Source organism: Phyllobates terribilis, unplaced genomic scaffold, assembly GCF_046119375.1.
Source record: "Phyllobates terribilis strain yellow unplaced genomic scaffold, ASM4611937v1 Scaffold_1__5_contigs__length_1240528914, whole genome shotgun sequence".
NCBI classification, from domain to species: domain Eukaryota; kingdom Metazoa; phylum Chordata; class Amphibia; order Anura; family Dendrobatidae; genus Phyllobates; species Phyllobates terribilis.
Window position 1 is genome coordinate 263,169,260 of NW_027362761.1, and position 19,717 is coordinate 263,188,976.

A 19,717-nucleotide genomic window follows, 5' to 3' on the forward strand; every position below is an offset into this window, starting at 1 on the left:
CTCCTACAGCAGCATTCCGCAACTTACGAAATCTTTCAAATTTGAATATACACAACATTTTCTTATAGAATGCAATGATCTGTCGCGACTCAGATCACTGGTGCAGCCGACAGGTCGCCACTCGTCAGTGTAGAGTACCTCTCAATACACTGATAAGATAGAGAGTACCTCTCAATCTATCCCTTCCCTAACCTTGAATGGCGACTTTACAGTACGACTCACCACGGCACCCTGACTGACAGCAGAACCCCTCCTTATGAGGTTTCTCTGTATAAGACGAAGAGCACCTCTCAATCCGTCTTCTTTCCTACCACGGCACCACCCGTCAGTGTAGAGTACCTCTCAATACACTGATGAGATAGAGAGTACACCTCTCAATCTATCTCCTTTCCTAACCTTGACTTTACAGCAGTCTCTGTGTTAGACGAAGAGCACACCTCAATTCGTCACAGATCCTTTCTCCCTTACACTACAATTCAGGAATGCTTTGAAACTTCGACTATCAGTTACGGGAGGCAGCTATCTAAGAAAAGTACAGTGACCGGGGGAGGAGGAGGTGGTGTGCACACGAGCACGCGCAGGCATGCGACGTCACTCGGTTTAACACTTGCTGGTTCAGGACGTGGTGCGGGACGCCTAAGGTCTCACCACTCGACCGGTCACCCACCCAGATCCAACCTGACAACCCAACAGGAACCGCTGCGGCTGACACACAGGCAAGTGAGACATATAAAATACATCTCAACTTACCGTGTTCGATGGAGGTTGATCAGGCCTCAAATTCAGCCACCGCGGTCACCACCAGGGAAGTCAGCAATATGGGTCCGGGAGGACGGCGTACCGCTAGCCACGCCCCACGTTGGGCGCCATTTGTGGGGGTCGTGATGACATTCCACTCGTCCTCCAGTCACTCCAAATTCAAACTATGAGCATGGGTCAACCATTCAAAGAATGAGTCAGGCAACAAGCTGGTTCAAACTCAGAGCACGCTCAGAAGGCTACTACAGACAACGTCCTCAGCAATGTTCTGTGTTTATTTTTTACATGCACAAACCTAAATACACTACATAATGGGGAGGGAAAAGGGGTTGTCCGGGGCGGGGTAAGCCATGAAAGTCCAGTGTCTGGCCACTCCTGATTGGTCCTCATCTCCTTATCTCAGTCTCTGGGCAGATATTGCAGCCGTCAGCTTATAATCTTGTTTCGTTTCTCTGAAATAAGTCTTGGCAACACTGGAACTGTCTTAGTTTAAGTTTCGATTTGAGTATTACGTAGCAAGGAAAGCTTATTGTTATAGGACACAAAATGGTGGTTAGTACATTAGCAAAAAAGCGTATAAAAACTTACAAGAATATAAAAGTGGAAATATATATATTCTTTTACCCTGACAGTGGAGCGGGTTCTCCCTCCTTTTAAGGTGGCGGCGGCAGCAAAGGAGGAGGAGGTGAGATGCTGCGGGTGTCTGGCTGGGGGTCAGCGCGGGTTGGACTGAATGCGAGCAGTGTCTGGCTGCGGGCCGGGGCGGTGAGCAGCGCAGGTTTCCGGTGTGCGTGGCCATCTTCCTGAAGCGGTGATCCACAGGAAAGTGGCCGCCCGAGCCGGCGCATGCACCCGCAGCACCTCACCTCCTCCTCCTTTGCTGTTGCCGCTGCCGCCACCACTACCACCACCGGTCCCCAGGCAGGCCTCGGCGGCACGCACCAGACCCCAGTCCTTGCCCTCAGGCAGGCCCCTATCGGCAAACACTGGCCCCGGCCCTCCGCCAAGCCCAGGGCCCGGCCATGCACTGGGCCTCGGCCAGGCCCCCGGCCGTGCACTGGGCCTCGGCCAGGCCCCCGGCCGTGCACTGGGCCTCGGCCAGGCCCCCGGCCGTGCACTGGGCCTCGGCCAGGCCCCCGGCCGTGCACTGGGCCTCGGCCAGACCCCCGGCCGTGCACTGGGCCTCGGCCAGACCCCCGGCCGTGCACTGGGCCTCGGCCAGGCCCCCGGCCGTGCACTGGGCCTCGGCCAGGCCCCCGGCCGTGCACTGGGCCTCGGCCAGGCCCCCGGCCGTGCACTGGGCCTCGGCCAGGCCCCCGGCCGTGCACTGGGCCTCGGCCATCTCTTCTGCTGCAGCTGCCAGGTTCCTGAGGGAGGGAACAGAGGGCCCTGCAATCCTGCTCCACTGTGACTCCCCACTGCTGGAGCACTGGATTCCTAAAGGACCCTGCCTCCTGTGACCCTCGCTCCACCGACCCCCAGGTAAGATATTGTACCTATTAAGACTATAAGACGGACCCCATCTAATAAAAATATATATTTTTTCTATATTCCACCCCAAAATTTGGGGTGCGTCTTATGGTCCGGTGCGTCTTATAGTCCGAAAAATACGGTAAATTGGTACATTTCTGTGCATGGCACTCATACTTTAAGGGGTATTCCCATTTCCAAGAGACTATCCTTATATGTAGTAGGTGTAATAATAATAACAAACGCCTCTAATTATAAATGTATTATAGTTCTGATTTGCTATGTTGCTTACCTCATGTGCAGGGCATTGCAGTGGCTTAGGTATTTATGGTTACAACTACTCGTATAGTACAGTGACCGTTGTTAGTGGTCATAACCATAGATATTTAAGCTACTGCATTGCCCTGCACATGGGGTAAGCAACATAGTGAATCAGAAGAACTATACTACATTTCTAATTGAAGGTATTTGCTAATATTATTATTATTATTACGTCTACTACATAACACGATCTTGGAGATAGGAATACCCCTTAACGACCACTGATGTGCATAAAAACGGTGGCCGCTAAGGGGCCTTATAATCGGGACTAAGGTAATAGTGCCCACCAGAGTGGTAAAATCTCCGGGGTTTCAGCTACCAGGGGTAGCTGAGACCCTGGAGAACACAATCAGGCCTGTTTTTTTAAACTAATAACGGCGATCACATAAAGTGAAATCCGGTGTAAAAATAATTTCCCCTCTGTCATGATCTAACATGGCAGAGGAGAGAGAAATGGTGTCCCCAGATCCCCCCCCATGGTACCTTAGTACTGAAGCCGCCAACCCCGGCCCCTTTCCTCCTTTTCTTGAAGCAAAATGGCGGGCGCCCGGCAAACGCAGGGATTTACTCTGTCGCCTCATTGGGGGACACAGGACCATGGGGTTATGCTGCTGTCCACTAGGAGGCGACTATGCATAATCTGAAAAAGATTAACCGTGGCTCCTCCTCTGCAGTATACACCCCTGGACGGCGTCAGCCTTCTCCAGTTTTTGCTTAGTGTCGCATAGGAGGCACACCTAAAACTTTTACTCCATTTTCTCCGACGGGATTACAGATGAAGAAAAGTGGGTCTCCTGCGAGACTCCCGGCATGGCTCCTTCCTCTGCCCCCTATTATGGGGTGCACAGTTGAAGTCGAGATGGCTATTCCCCATGTCGCTCCTTCCCCAGCCCCTCGGGTGCTGGTTCGAAGTCGAGACCCCCCTCCTTCCCCAATTCCTTTTGGTTTCTGGGTTGAGGTCGAGTCGAGGATAAAGCCCCCTGATGGTGACAGCAGCACCCTCCCTAATCCCCCTTTGGGGGCATTAGGTTGAAACGCCTCAGGTAGGGCCTGTACAGGCAACACTCTGCAGCTCCCAGTAGCCAGCACACTGCAGCTGAATCCAGGGACCCCTGCCCTGCTGCGGGCTCCTGTCGGGGCAGTCAGGCATGGCACAGTACAGGCACAGGCCTCCCTGAGCCCTGTCTCTGCGGCAGCACCAGTTGTATGGTGCCTCAGGGGGACTCTTCTCAGGGCCCCCCTTCCACTTATACCCCCACCGCTAACCTGCCTTGAAATCCGGGGGGGTCCGGTTCAGATCCGACCCCCTCCCAGACTGCCGTGCCGGCCTGGAGCCCCTTTGGGCATCAGGCATCTAATTTAGACCGCGGCTTCGGCCTAGCTGAAGCCGCCACCTCCTCTCCACCCCCCGGATGACAAATATGACACACTACAGTGTCATAGAGGGGGCGGATCCAGACTGAAAGGGCGCGATTTCACACAGCAACTGCCGCCCTTTTCAGCTCTCCGCCCCCTATCTTCCTTAAACTTTACTCCGGCGGCCATTATCTGCTGCAGGATAAAGAAATAACCCTGCAGCTACCGGTCGGCAGATACCGGTCGGCAGATACAGACCAGGCCTGTGGATCTTCGGCTCTGGACCTAAGGGCACACTGGTGGGGTAAGATCACAGCTGGAGTTCCTCCTCGGCTGTGAATCCATTATTTCTTATAAGCTCCTCTGCACTCTGCATAGCCACTCCTGTGCACTATGCCAGAGACCAGGTCCAAGAGAACCAGGCAGGACTGCTAATATTTACTCTGTACAGCCTGCAGTAATACTCTCCCCAGTGGCAGCACGTACCTGCACTACCAGGACTGCATCCAGACTACTGTGCCAGAGCCCCAAGAAGCCCCTGCCAATGCTTCGGGTCTAATGCCACGCAGGAATGGGTCACTCAGATGTCGCAATCTATGACGCAGTCTATAGATAACCTAACCTCCACATTGCTTCGAGCTCTGCAGCGTCATGCCTCGGCTATGAACGCTACCCAGCAAAGGGAGATCTTGACTCAGGCTACCCAGCAAAGGGAGAGCTCGACTCAGGGACATGACGACCCGGGCACATCCACGTCTAGGTCAGGATGCAAGCGGACCCACAGGTCACGTTCATCTGCGTCATCCCATAGCACACGGTCATCCCCTTCTAGGGAGAGACACCGTAATTCCAGGTCATTTAGACCGTCCCCTACCAGGGACAGACCATGCAGATCTCCGCAGCGATCCCCGACCAGAGAAGGCCTCCGCCCCGATTCATCCAGCAGGAGACGTCTTACAGATGCACAGGATTCGGAAGACATCTGTGATTCCGACTCTGACAAGGAAAATGAAGGGTCCCTGATCCCAATCCCCCCCCCCCCTAGCAATACAGCGCTAGTTGACGTAATCACGTCCATCCATCGGGTGCTGGACATTTCTGATCCGCCCCTGGAGGCACCAGAACATTTCCTTTGAAGGAGCTCTGAAGCCGCTTAAGATCTTTGACCACCCAGAGTTTAAATCGATCCTTAAATCGCAAATATCTGGAGGCGCGGTACCCCTTCCCACAGGAAGTCACCAAGGAATGGACAGATCCACCCAAAGTGGATCCCCCAGTCTCTAGGCTAGCACCACAGTCACTCCTTTCACTGCCAGATAGCTCAACCCTCTGGGATGCAGCAGACCGGCAGGTGGAACGCAAGGCTCGTTCAATTTTCGAGGCCGCAGAGGCCTCCCTGGCTCCCGCGTTCGCTTCAGTTTGGGCTGCCAAGGCCATCCTGGCTTGGGCCCAAAATTTACAAGCTGGCCTCCAAGTATCTGCTCCTGAGCTGTTGGACCAAGCGGTTCAAATAGCAGTTGTAACAGATTACATGCTTCATGCAGCTCTTCATTCAGCAAGGGGTGCAGCGGGGATAGCATCAAACGCCATCACGATTCGGCGTATCCTCTGGCTGCGGGAATGGAAACAGACGCAGCCTCAAGGAAGTCCCTCACGCACCTCCCGTACCTCAATGGTCAACTTTTTGGCGAACAGTTGGACATGATGATATCCAACGCCACCGGGGGTATGAGTACCTCTCTCCCCCAACTGAAACTCCAAACGCACTTACAGGAAGCGTAACCAAACTCGATTCCGATCCTTTCGGAACTCTTCGGACTGGTCCGTCTCGCGTCCAGCACAAAATAGCAACCGCTCCCCACGCAGGGACAACTCGCGGTCGACGCAAAAGTCGGACAAGACCTGGCAGTCAAAAGCAGGCCAGTCAAAGTCCAAAGGAGGAAAATCTCAGATTTCCTCCTCATCATGACTCACGGACTCTGGAAGGCGGCCGACTTTTGCTCTTTCATCAAGTCTGGCTGCCTATTACAGAAGACAGGTGGATCAGGGAACTAGTGTCTTCGGGATACAAGATAGAGTTCACTTCCAACCCACCAAACAGACTTTCTTTCTGTTCCCCCAAAGCCGCCAGCCAAGGCTCGTGCCTTCCGCCATGCGGTCTCCTTGCTTCTTCAAGCAGGATTCATAGTATCGGTCCCCGCAGCCGAGCGCTTCCGAGGGTTCTACTCCAATTTCTTCGTAGTCCCCAAGAAAGGAGGCGGCGTACGGCCCATACTGGACCTAAACAGCTCAACAAATATGTACAGGTACGTCACTTCCGCATGGAGTCCCTTCGGTCCATCATTGCGTCCATGGAGAAGGGAGAATTTCTCGCCTCCATAGACATAGTCATGGCCAAAAGTATTGAGAATGAGACAAATAGTAATTTTTCCAAAGTTTACTGCTTCATTTTTTGTAATGGCAATTTGCATATACTCCTGAATGTCAAAGAGTGATCAGCTTAACAGCAATTACTGTACTTGCAAAGTCAATATTTGCCAAGAAAATGAACTTTACCCCCCAAAACACATTTCAACATCATTGCAGTCCTGCCTTAAAAGGAGCAGCTAACATCATTTTAGTGATTGATCCATTAACACAGGTGTGGGTGTTGATGAGGACAGGGCTGGCGATCAATCAGTCATGATTAAGTAAGAATGACATCACTGGACACTTTAAAAGGAGGCTGGTTCTTGGTATCATTGTTTCTCTTCAGTTAACCATGGTTATCTCTAAAGAAACACGTGCAGCCATCATTGCACTGCACAAAAATGGCCCAACAGGGAAGAGTATCGCAGCTGCAAAGATTGCACCTCAGTCAACAATCTATCGCATCATCAAGAACTTCAAGGAGGGAGCTTCCATTGTTGTCAAAAAGGCTCCAGAGCGCCCAAGAAAGACCAGCAAGCGCCAGGACCGTATCTTAAAACTGTTTCAGCTGCGGGATCGGACTACCAGCAGTGCCGAGCTTGCTCAGGAATGGCAGCAGGCTGGTGTGAGTGCTTCTGCACGCACTGTGAGGCGGAGACTCTTTGAGCAAGGGCTGGTTTTAAGGAGGGCAGCAAAGAAGCCACTTCTCTCCAGAAAAAACATCAGGGACCGACTGATATTCTGCAAAAGGTACGGGGAGTGGACTGCTGAGGACTGGGGCAAAGTCATTTTCTCTGATGAATCCCCTTTTCGATTGTTTGGGACATCTGGAAAACAGCTTATTCGGAGAAGAAGAGGTGAGCGATACCACCAGTCTTGTCTCATGCCAACTGTAAAGCATCCTGAAACCATTCATGTGTGGGGTTGCTTCTCAGCCAAGGGAATCGGCTCACTCACAGTCTTGCCTAAAAACACAGCCATGAATAAAGAATGGTACCAGAATGTCCTTCAAGAGCAACTTCTCCCAACCGTCCAAGAGCAGTTTGGCGCCCAACAATGCCTTTTCCAGCATGATGGAGCACCTTGCCATAAAGCAAAGGTGATAACTAAATGGCTCATGGAACAAAACATAGAGATTTTGGGTCCATGGCCTGGAAACTCCCCAGATCTTAATCCCATTGAGAACTTGTGGTCAATCATCAAGAGACGGGTGGACAAACAAAAACCAACAAATTCTGGCAAAATGCAAGCATTGATTATGCAAGAATGGACTGCTATCAGTCAGGATTTGGTCCAAAAGTTGATTGAGAGCATGCCAGGGAGAATTACAGAGGTCTTGAAGAAGAAGGGGCAACACTGCAAATATTGACTTGCTGCATTAACTCATTCTAACTGTCAATATAACCTATTGGTACTCATATTATGATTGCAATTATATTTCTGTATGTGATATAAACATCAGACAAACACTAATAAAAACCAGAGGCCAGTAGATCATGTGAAAATATAATTTTGGTGTCATTCTCAAAACTTTTGGCCATGACTGTACAAGACGCATACCTGCATATACCAATTGCACCCGCCCATCAGAGATTTCTCAGGTTCGCAATCGACCAGGACCACTACCAGTTAGTGGCTCTCCCGTTCGGACTCGCCGCGGCTCCCAGAGGGTTTACCAAAGTCATGGCAGCCACCATGGACGTCCTGCACTCCAGAAGCATAGTAGTCGTTCCATACCTGGACGATCTCCTTATCAAGGCTCCTACTTTCAAAGACTACGAGCTCAGCGTCTCAATCACAATCGACATTCTGAGTCGCCTGGGCTGGTTAGTCAACCTACAAAAGTCATCACCAACCCCGAGTCAGTCTCTGACCTTCCAGGGAATGCTATTCAACACCTTCAGGGGTCTAGTGCTCCTTTCCAAGGACAAGGCACTGCTTCTCCATCTAGGAGTTTGCACCCTCCTCAGCAAACCCCCTCGATCTCTCCGGTTTGCCATGAGTCCTCGACAGGATGATGGAGGCAATAGAAGCGGTCCCATTTGCCCAGCTTCACCTCAGGCCTCTCCAACTAGCCATCCTCAAGTCATGGGACAGGAACCCCTTTTTCTCTCGACAGGGAGTTCCAGCTGACGTCGTCAACCAGGAGGTCCCTGCACTTGTGGCTCAAGCCAACCTCACTAACAAAGGGGAAATCCTTTCTCACGGGTCAATGGAAGGTACTGACCACCGACGCGAGCCTGACAGGTTGGGGTGCGGTGCACTTACACCACAGAGCACAGGGCAAGTGGTCCCCAGCGGAAGCAACCATGCCCATTTCGTATCTATGTGTCTAGGACTGCGCCCTTCTGGAAGTCTGATTCTCTCTTCCTTCTACTGGAAGGCGGTCACAAGGGTCTGCCAGCTTCCATAGCTACCCTTGCCAGGTGGATCAAATCCACCATACAAGAGGCCTACCGCCTCAAAAATTCTCCTCTTCCAGCAGGAATTACTTCACACTCTACACGTGCGGTAGGGGCCTCCTGGGCCATTCGGCACAAGGCTTCGGCACAACAAGTGTGTAAGGCAGCCACCTGAACTAGCCTACACACGTTTACCAAACACTACTGAGTTCATACCCAGTCCTCAGCAGACGCGAGCCTGGGTAGATGTGTTCTGCAGGCGGTGCCCCAATTGTAGGGGCCTGTCTACACAATATTCGTCCATTGCTTCCCACCCAGGGACTGCTTTGGGACGTCCCATGGTCCTGTGTCCCCCCAATGAGGCGACAGAGTAAAGGAGATTTTTGTGTACTCACCGTAAAATCTTTCTCTTAGCCTCTAATTGGGGGACACAGCTCCCACCCTGTTGCCCGTTCCGGGCCGTTATGTTGAGTTCTCATATGGTCTTTGTTTGAGCTCGTACATAGTTGCCTTCTTATAGGCATGATTATGTTATCCATGTTACGTTCCTCCTAATGCTTTTGCACAAAACTGGAAAAGGCTGACGCCGTCCAGGGGTGTATACTGCAGAGGAGGAGCCAAGGTTAATCTTTTTCAGATTATGCATAGTGTCGCCTCCTAGTGGACAGCAGCATAACACCATGGTCCTGTGTCCCCCTATTAGAGGCTAAGAGAGAGAGATTTTACGGGGAGTACACAAAAATCTCCTTTTTCTTCTATTGGTTTTCGTCACTGTGATAGATTCTATCGCAGTGATCAAAAGCCCAATATTTAGTAAGTATGGCAGCACTTGGGCTGTGCCTCTTCTCTCCTTGTAGTTCTGGGACAGAAGAGATATACACTACGTCCAAAGTGCTGCACTGTCAGAGAAAAAAATAATTGAATTGCTAGCTCAGTTTCAATAAATCTTTCCCCAATCTCCTAATCACCCCCTTGATCATCCCTTTCCTGTCATCCTCCTAGTCAGATTATTTTTTTATTTTATAATTTTTAATTTTCATTCTTTGCAGTTAGGGTTTTTTCAAAAGTTACAAAAAAAATGTTCAAAATGCTCACTATACCCCTGAATAAAATACTTGAGGGATGAAGTTTACAAAATGGGGTCACTCCCTGCAAATGGTACATGGTGCCGCATTTTTTTTTTTTTTCAGCCAAATTTGAGTTCCAAAATTTAAATATTGCTCCTTCCGTTCTGAGCCCTGCTGTTTGTCCAAACAGAACTTTTTGACTACATGTGGGGTATCATCGTGCTCGTAAGAAAGTAGGTAACAAACTGTGGGGCCCACTTTTTTGGATGTTACCTCTTGCAAAAGTGAAAAAATTGGGGCTAAAGCAACATTTTCCTGTGTAGCCACCTGAAGGGTTAAAAAATTTCCTGACCACAGTTTTGAAGTATTTGAGGGGTGCAGTTTTTAAAATGATATCACTTTTGGGACGTTTCCAATATATAGGCCCCTTAAAGTCCATTGAAATCTAAATAGGGCTCTAAAGAAACAGGTTTTGTAAATTTGTTGAAAAAAATGAGAAATTGCGGCTAAACTTTTAACCCCTCTAACATCCTAACAAAATAAAATGTTTGAAAAATGATGCAGATATAAAGTAGACATACGGGAGGGAAATGATTGAAAGTTTGAAAATTGCAATATTTATTTTTCTTAATTTTATATTTTCAAAATTTTTGCCAAAATTGCGATATTTACGAAAATGCAAGTCATAGCGAACAAATTTTACCACAATCATGAAAAACAATCGCAGAATCGCTAGAATACGTTCAATAAAGTATACAGATAATGTCATTAAAGCGCTGTGGAAATAATGGCGCTATATAAATGAGTAAAATAAATAAATACTGGTAAGAATTCAAAAATTTGGCCTTCTCATAAAGGTGAAAATTAGCTTGGTCACTAATGTTAATAATGTATAAATCAAGACGTTTTGAAAATGTTTCTCGATTTTCTCAGTCCTTTGACTTCCATAGTTCAACGTTTCCTTTTTGGTGTTATGATTTCAACGTTGAGTTTATTTCTAGATGTCTGGAGGAAAAACTGTCAGAGCCGACTTTTCATCCCCATTATGTAACCGCCACACTTTTGCCCATTGTTTGGTATTTATTGGAATGATAATGCGTGTAGTCAAGTTTTAGGTTTTCTGAATTTTGCTTCTCTCCTGCTTCATTATGAATGCCTTAGATGCATATATACTTTGATGTACATAGGTATTTATTATGATTGCTTCTGTGTTACAGATGCTCCCCTATACTAAGGAAGTTATAGAATGTGGGTTAGCACAGGATACTCATCTGTATTACTCCCTAATGATTGAAAGGGGGACCGGTAAGTATCAATGCGATTAGAATATTGCAAAGTGTTAATTGCCACATCTTCAAATGTTTATGGAAAACTTCAGTATACTTGTTTCTCTACTGTTCTGTGCCAAATTAGCTATTTAAGGAAAGCCTGTATACACAAACACCGCGAGGAAAGACTGTACACATTAGCACTGCAAGGAAAGAGACTACACACCAGACATATACAGAAGATCGTGTGCATGTCAAAATAATTACATTTTATTAAATATGTAAAATCACAACACTCCATAAATCACCACAAACCCTGTACCAGCAGCCTAAATTGATATAACTGTGTGCGTACAAAGATTCTGCCGGCGAAAGCTCTCAATAAACATTTAAAATAATGATCATGTGCACTGTGGCGTCAGTGACTTGCCTTGCATGTGTTCCTTAGATATGTTCTGTAACTTCTTTTAACCACATCAATTTTTTTAAAGTTGTGAAGCGGCTATTCTTCAGGCAGCTTCTGCTTGGAAGCTACAACCATTTCGTATAGTAAAAATAAAAAGACCCTCGCATAAACTGCAAAAAAGATGATAAAGAAAGACTCCTCAGGGAAAACACACCACTGGCGTTTTCTTGTGACATTGTCTGCTTCAAAAACTGTGCGGGTACACCAGCGTCTTTGACACTGTGCATACACCCCAATGGACTGGAGCCACAGCTTAAATATTCTAAATGGGGAAGCTCACAATAAAAGCACATTAGTCAGATCCATAAATTTAAGAAACAACCTTGGAACAATGTAAATAGAGCGAATAGTAAGGTATCAAACCAATAAAGGGTAACGGCCATGGTATTTTAAAAAAATATCCAAGTTAAAGAGAAAATGTGCTGAGTAGTGATGAGTGAGTATGTTCTGTTAACCCTTTCGCCGAGTATGCCCAGGCCGAGCACAGAGTATTTATAGCTGCTCGGTGTTATGCTTGAATCTCTCCCGTGTGCATGATTTGCTACTGTTTGACAACTTTAATACATGTGAGGAATGTCTGCTTCTTACACATTCCTCACATGTATTAAAACTGTTAAACAGTCGCAAATCATGCACACGGGAGAGATTCAAGCATAACACTGAGCAGCTGTAACTATGTAACTAATCGGTGCTCGGCCCGAGCATACTCTGTTAAAGGGTTAACAAAACATACTCGCTCATCACTAGTGCTGAGCCCACGCATATTGATGCAAACATGCAGCTTTGTCAGGGGTAGTAAGAAGGAGGAGGAGCGCTTAATATAGTCACTTAATCAGCAGAAATTTGAAATATAAGATAAATTACAAGAATTGCCTTGGGGAGGGTTTAATTCTTTTTTATTGATTTGTGGAGTGATTTGTGATTTTTCATTAGCATTTTTATTTATTTTCGAAAAGAAAAAAAACAAACATTACAGACATAAAAAGAAAAGGGAGTAAATCATATTGCATATGCAGAAAACAAAAATAATTTAGTTAACGCCTCTCCACCTTCCCTATACCATTAATTTCTATATATATATATTTTTTTTTCATTTTTAATTATTTTATTTGGATGTGTGTATACGATTTTCTGTATATGTCTAATGTGTATGTCATGTGCAAGCCTTCATTACTATTGCCTGTGCTCATATTTTTTGTACACGAGGAAAGAGACTGTACACACTAGCGCCGCGAGGAAAGAGATGCTGTATATTGGTCAACTGACATTTTAGGTTTTTTGGGGGGGAGGGGGTTTAGCTGTTCTCTATTAGCAGCAAAATTAAAAATTCTAACTCGCTTGGTAGAATGTCACAGGACGCAGCACAATAAAAGGGAAGATTTGATACTTATACATGTAAAGTTTGGTCTAATACCTGTTTTATATACAGCGTATAACAATAACAAAAGTCACTGGACTAAAGACAGGATGGACATTGATCTTGTGTACCTTTTGAAGGAAACTAAAGGACATTGCTGGAACTGAATAGTTCTTCCTGTCAAAGTGCTATATTCTTTTATAGATGTGCAGCTTTGCATGTACTGTAACTGTTATGGGGAAAAAAATCTAAAAGAATTGGGACTAGCAATACACAAATTTTAAAAAATATATATATATATAAAAAAAAAAAAAAAAAAAAAAGGTTTATTAAATTGATACACTTGCATGAAGCAGACAGAGTACATTCACACATCCCAGTGAACTTCCAACATGATTTTCATATGGCTTCTATGGTAGATTTCTCATGACCGGCTCATTATTATTATTATTATTTTTTTTTTTTACAAACTATACCACTTTCTAGAATGTGCTGACTGGATTCTTTTTAATGTTCAGTAATGAGATGAAGTTGTTGTTTTTGTTTGAGCAGTTTCATTTTTAGATACATTTCTTAACTGCATCCAACTTCTGTTTTGCAGCCAAACTACATGGAGCAGTGGTTCTTAACCCTAGTTATTGCCTGATCCCGCCATTGTTTAGTCTTTGCCTCAACTGGAAGGGTGAGCGTAGTTCCAGAAATGATGAAAACATCAGAGTAAGTAGATTATTGTTGACTATTAGAAATATTGAGACTTCGAAGGACAGTGTCACTTTAAATCACGACAACTAGACGCCACAAGCACTTAATGCATTAGTAGGAAATTATTTGGGGCAGCATTTCAGTCTTTATCCTCTATCACAGAGCCTCTAATCTGGTGTTCTGTAGTGCTCCTTACCACTCTAAAATCCTTGGGAAAAGAGTGAAGAGGCAGAGCTACTTTTCTGTGTTTTATGACACTAGGACTTATAACACCTTAAGGAATCAAGGGCCTGAGAACGTTATAGATAGATAGAAAAAAAGAGCAGCACAAGCAAACCACTTGTAAATGGGTGTGTGCCCGTCCTCCGGTAAATACCAAATCTTCTTACATATGAAAAAAATAGTAGAAACTAGTGTTTAAAGGGGTTGTCCAATCTATAAATCGGCTGACATGTGCCCAGTTCAGTGTGGGCTCAGCGCCGGAGCCCCCGCTGAACCGGCCTTTCCGACATGGTGCGTACTATTACTGACCATGTCGGAAAGGGGTTAAAGAAAATAATTATTCTTTTTACAATATTCACTGTGATTAAGTCACGTTAAAGTCATTCTTCATGTCAATATGACATTGGCAGTACCACATTCTATCAATAAAAAAAATATACATGGTATATGACAAAAATGTGAGGAGTGTTACTCACTTTTGTGATATACTGTATCTATGTATATTCTCACGCATGCATGCTATATGTATGTAGATATATCCTCTATTAACTATCTGTGATGGTGACTGATTATCCACTTCTTCAAAGGTTATGGAAAGTGAAATCAATGTCCAGTACAAGGAACTCAGCGGCCCTTCCCCGGGGTTTCAGCTGCTGACAAATCAGCTGCAACGATTGTGTATGTTATTGGATGTCTATTTGGAGACTGAATGCCATGATAACAGTGTGGAGGGTCCACATGAATTTCCTCCAGAGAAGATCTGTCTTCGTTTAGTCAGGTAACTATGCAAGATGCACTGCATCAATATATTCTTTAACTTATAGAAGCACTCCTCCCATCAAAGTTTTTATCCTCTTAATACACTGCTCAAAAAAATAAAGGGAACACTCAATTAACACATCCTAGATCTGAATGAATGAAATATTCTCATTGAATACTTTGTTCTGTACAAAGATGAATGTGCTGACAACAAAATCACACAAAAATAAAAAAGCGCTTGAGTGGTTCTTTAATATCTTTACCAATGTCAAACTATCAATTCCAATTGATTTTCGTATTCAAAATATTTTTAAAGTTTTTTTTCCACTTTAATTAGATTCTCCACTCCTAAAGTTTAATTTATTTGGTTGGTACTATTTATTAAAATAGCCATTTTGTCTGTGCATTACATGGGTGTCATATGATTCCAATGAGAAGTGTGTGGTGTTTTTACCCTGGAGCATCACTTAATGAAATTGATACTTTTTAAAGCCGATCTCTGGGCAAAACAGCATGTTGTTGAGCGATCTCTGGGCAATTACTATAGTGTGTTACTAATTTTTCCAAGGCCTAAAATACCATTAGGCTTCTACGGTGATCAAAGTCTGGTTTCATAAATGGAGGGTTTGAGTGTTGCTGCCGTAATACAGCCTTTTAGAACTGACCTGTAACACCAATAAAAACAAAATAAAGAAGCCACTGTTTCTCAAATGGGATTTAATTCTGCAATCTTTGCGCTTCATTTTCATTTACATTTTATTCTCCTTTTTGTTTGCCACAGGGGACCGAGCCGTATGAAGCCTTTCAAGTATAATTATCCACAAGGATTTTTCAGCCACCGCTGAAACAGATTCATCCCAGTTTTTATTATGCTTAATAGTTTCCCTTCCAGCACCACATTATTGAAACATTTGGTATAATAGTGTGAAATAATGGACTAAACCGGTCAATTTGGGAATTATCTTAATGTTGCGATTTTGGCAAATTAATGGAATGCAGAGTCATTTAGAAATGACAATGATCCTTCCAAAAAATGTTGACTTTTCTTCCAATGATTTTGAAATGTACTTTCAGCCAAAAAATAAAATTCTGACTTATGTAGTACAATGTGGAGTCTTTGTTTTGTAAGTTCATCCATTCTCACTCTAAATTTCCTTTAATCTTACTCAAAAGAAGGCTACTTTCTGACAGCCATTCAAGCGCTCATAGAGCCAATATCTTACTTTGTCACCAACAGAGCATTCTAGTCTGTAGGTAATTTTTGGGGTTTCTCACCCCAATCCGCTTTCGTTCCCTTTGGCAGCCAATATGAGGAACTTCAAAGCTGTACTCTGGGTACAAGTACTCTACAATAAAATATAAATATTGCCTCTCAGAACAGATTTTATGCAATAATTTAAAATTGCTGTGAAACAAGTGCACAAGCTACAATGCTAAATGCATTAAATGTCTTACATGCCTTGCACTACAATTACATAATGAAGCAAAAATGACACCTGTCAATCAAGTTCAGCTGAGGGATGGAAAGGAGCGCTTTGCAGCAGATTTATTATGTGGTCTAAAAATGTTGTGATTTGTCCGACAATCGGGAGTGGCTTCTCAGTAAAGGGGTGAGGCCTATTATGTGACAAGTAGAGAGCATGAATAGAAATAAGTATACCGAATACATCTGTGCAGAAGTCAGATACCTGTTGTCAAATTATATAGAATTGCTTGTCATGAAGACTCCAGACTGCTATGACATGCTGGGATTGGTGGTTTTCTTATCACTAAATGTATAAAGAACTATTTGTGAACATTTTACAGAGAGATGGGTATAAATACCACTAGGGCAGATCTACTGAAATGGTCTAATTTTTAGACCGTATTGAAAATTGCCACATTTATCAAAGCGTTTCATGCTGTTTGATAGCTTGTGTGCAAACTAATAAATTTTATGCATTTTATACTGTTTGCTGTGTATGAGAAATTTGCACCAAAATTGTGGTGCATGTTGTTGCATCCCAAGCCCGGCATTTTTCTATGTCGCATTGCTTTTCTGATAACTCAAATCTGTTCAAGGAGTTTGAAAAAGAGTCTTGATCACTTAATAAGCAAGGAGCAAGGCACGCAAGACAGTTTAATGGCGCATCTAGTGAGGTAAATCTGCTCCATTTTGTCAGGTCTATTTTTGTACTTTACATCTGACTATTGCAGTATACCAATCGCTCTTCTATATTCATGAACTATGCACAACTCCTAGTGCAGTGATGGCGAACCTTTTGCAGACCGAGTGCACAAACTGCAAAACCCACTTATTTATTGCCTAGTGCCAACATGGCAAATTAACCCGAATACTGAGGTTTTGGTTTAAAAAAAAACAAAACAAAAAACAACTGATACAGAGAGCAAGCAGGAGGAGGGGGCAGAGAGCATCCACAGAAAGGAGCAGGGGTATGAGACTTCAGAAATAAAGAATGCGCTCACCCCCATCTTGGTATATGCTCCAATCCTTGTATATATGCTGCCCTCCCCCAATCCATGTACACTGCTCAAAAAATAAAGGGAACACTCAAATAACACATCCTAGATCTGAATGAATGAAATATTCTCATTGAATACTTTGTTCTGTACAACAAAATCTAATGGCAGTCAGGCTACCTCTGGCGAGCACATGGAGGACTGTGCGGCCTTCCAAAGAAATGCCACAGAACACCAGGATTAGCAAAGTCGCCACTGGCGCCCTGTGCTCTTCACAGATGAAAGCAGGTTCACAGTGAGCACGTGACAGAGTCTAGAGACGCCGTGGAGAGCGATCTGATGCCTGCAACATCCTTCAGCATGACCGGTTTGGCAGTGGGTCAGTAATGGTGTGGGGTGGCATTTCTTTGGAGGGCCGCACAGCCGTCCATGTGCTCGCCAGAGGTAGCCTGACTGCCATTAGGTACCGAGATGAGATCCTCAGAACCCTTGTGAGACCATATGCTGGTGTGGTTGGCCCTGGGTTCCTCCTAATGCAGGACAATGCCAGACCTCATGTGACTGGAGTGTCAGCATTTCCTGCAAGATGAAGGCATTGAAGCTATGGACTGGCCCGCCTGTTCCCCAGACCTGAATCCGATTGAGCACATCTGGGACATCATGTCTCGCTCCATCCACCACGTTGCACCACAGACTGTCCACGAGTTGGCGGATGCTTTAGTCCAGGTCTGGGAGGAGATCCCACAGGAGACCATCCGCAACCTCATCAGGAGCATGCCCCAGCGTTTTAGGGAGGTCATACAGGCACGTGGAGGCCACACACAATACTGAGCCTCATTTTGAGTTGTTTTAAGGACATTACATCAAAGTTGGATCAGTCTGTAGTGTGTTTTTCCACTTTAATTTTGGGGGTGACTCCAAATCCAGGCCTCCATTGGTTAATACATTTGATTTTCCATTGATGATTTTTGTGTGGTTTTGTTGTCAGCACATTCAGCTTTATACAGAACAAAGTATTCAATGAGAATATTTAATTCATTTAGATCTAGGATGTGTTATTTGAGTGTTCCATTTATTTTTTTTGAGCAGTGCATATTTGCTGCCCTCCCCAAATTCCATGGATACATGCTGCCCTACCCCCAAATTCCATGGATACATGCTGCCCTACCCCCAAATTCCATGGATACATGCTGCCCTACCCACAAATCCATGGATACATGCTGCCCTACCCCCAAATCCATGGATATATGCTGCCCTACCCCCAAATCCATGGATATATATGCTGTCATCCCCCAATCCATGGATATATGCTGCCCCCCCCCCCCCCCCATATCCATGGATATATGCAGCGCTGCTTCCACACACCCCCCATCCATGGATATATGCTGCTTCCACCCCCCCCCCCCCCCCCCCCCCCCATCTATGGATATATGCTGCCTCCACACTCCCCCCATCTATGGATATATGCTGCCTCCACACTCCCCCCATCTATGGATATATGCTGCCTCCACACTCCCCCCCCCCCCCCCCCCCCCATCCATGGATAAATGCTGCCTCCACACTCCCCCCCCCCCCCCCCCCCAATCCATGTATATATGCTGCCGGTTTAATAAGTGGGATTTCTTGCCTTATAAATGGGGTTGGGATCATCAGTTGTGTTGTGCAGAAGTTTGGTGGATACACAGCTGATAGTCCTACTGAATAGACTGTTAGCTGCTTTTTTCTTGCCATAATACAAATTCAAAGTAAAGAAAAACGAGTGGCCATCATTGCTTTAAGAAATGAAGGTCAGTCAGTCCGAAAAATTTGGAAAACTTTGAAAGTGTCCCCAAGTGCAGTTGCAAAAACCAGCAAGCGCTACAAAGAAACTGGCTCACATGACGACCACCCCAGGAAAGGAAGACCAAGAGTCACCTCTGCTTCTGAGGATAAGTTTATCCGAGTCACCAGCCTCAGAAATCGCAGGATAACAGCAGCTCAGATTAGAGACCAGGTCAATGCCACGCAGAGTTCTAGCAGCACACACATCTCTTCAACAACTGTTAAGAGGAGACTTGTGCAGCAGGCCTTCATGGTAAAATAGCTGCTAGGAAACCACTGCTAAGGATAGGCAACAAGCAGAAGAAACTTGTTTGGGCTAAAGAACACAAGGAATGGACATTAGACCAGTGGAAATCTGTGCTTTGGTCTGATGAGTCCAAATTTGAGATCTTTGGTTCCAGCCACTGTGTCTTTGTGCGACGCAGAAAAGGTGAACGGTTGGACTCTACATGCGTGGTTCCCACCGTGAACCATGGAGGAGGAGGTGTGGGGGTGCTTTGCTCGTGACACTGTTGGGGATTTATTCAAAATTGAAGGCATACTGAACCAGCATGGCTACCACAGCATCATGCAGCGGCATGCTATTCCATCTGGTTTGTGTTTAGTTGGACCATCATTTATTTTTCAACAGGACAATGACCCCAAACACACCTCCAGGCTGTGTAAAGGCTATTTGACGACGAAGGAGGAGAGAGATGGGGTGCTACGCCAGATGACCTGGCCTCCACAGTCACCAGACCTGAACCCAATCAAGATGGTTTGGGGTGAGCTGGACCGCAGAGTGAAGGCAAAAGGGCCTCCACACACCCCCATCCATGTATATATGCTGCCTCCACACACCCCCCATCCATGTATATATGCTGCCTCCACACACCCCC

The 19,717-nt window shown here is 45.5% G+C and overlaps 1 protein-coding gene across 3 annotated transcripts in view; it reads left to right on the plus strand.

Annotated features, from left to right (window-relative positions):
- The window catches only part of THOC5 (THO complex subunit 5), a 77,557-nt gene extending 61,892 nt beyond the window's left edge, over positions 1-15,665 (plus strand). For all 3 annotated transcript variants that reach the window (XM_073671734.1, XM_073671750.1, XM_073671742.1), the window contains 4 exons: positions 11,002-11,089; positions 13,477-13,592; positions 14,387-14,577; positions 15,340-15,665. In XM_073671734.1, the coding sequence (XP_073527835.1) occupies positions 11,002-11,089; positions 13,477-13,592; positions 14,387-14,577; positions 15,340-15,403 (459 nt within the window). In that variant the 3' untranslated portion in view covers positions 15,404-15,665. The remainder of the gene's footprint in view (positions 1-11,001; positions 11,090-13,476; positions 13,593-14,386; positions 14,578-15,339) is intronic.
- Positions 15,666-19,717: the final 4,052 nt, after the last annotated feature.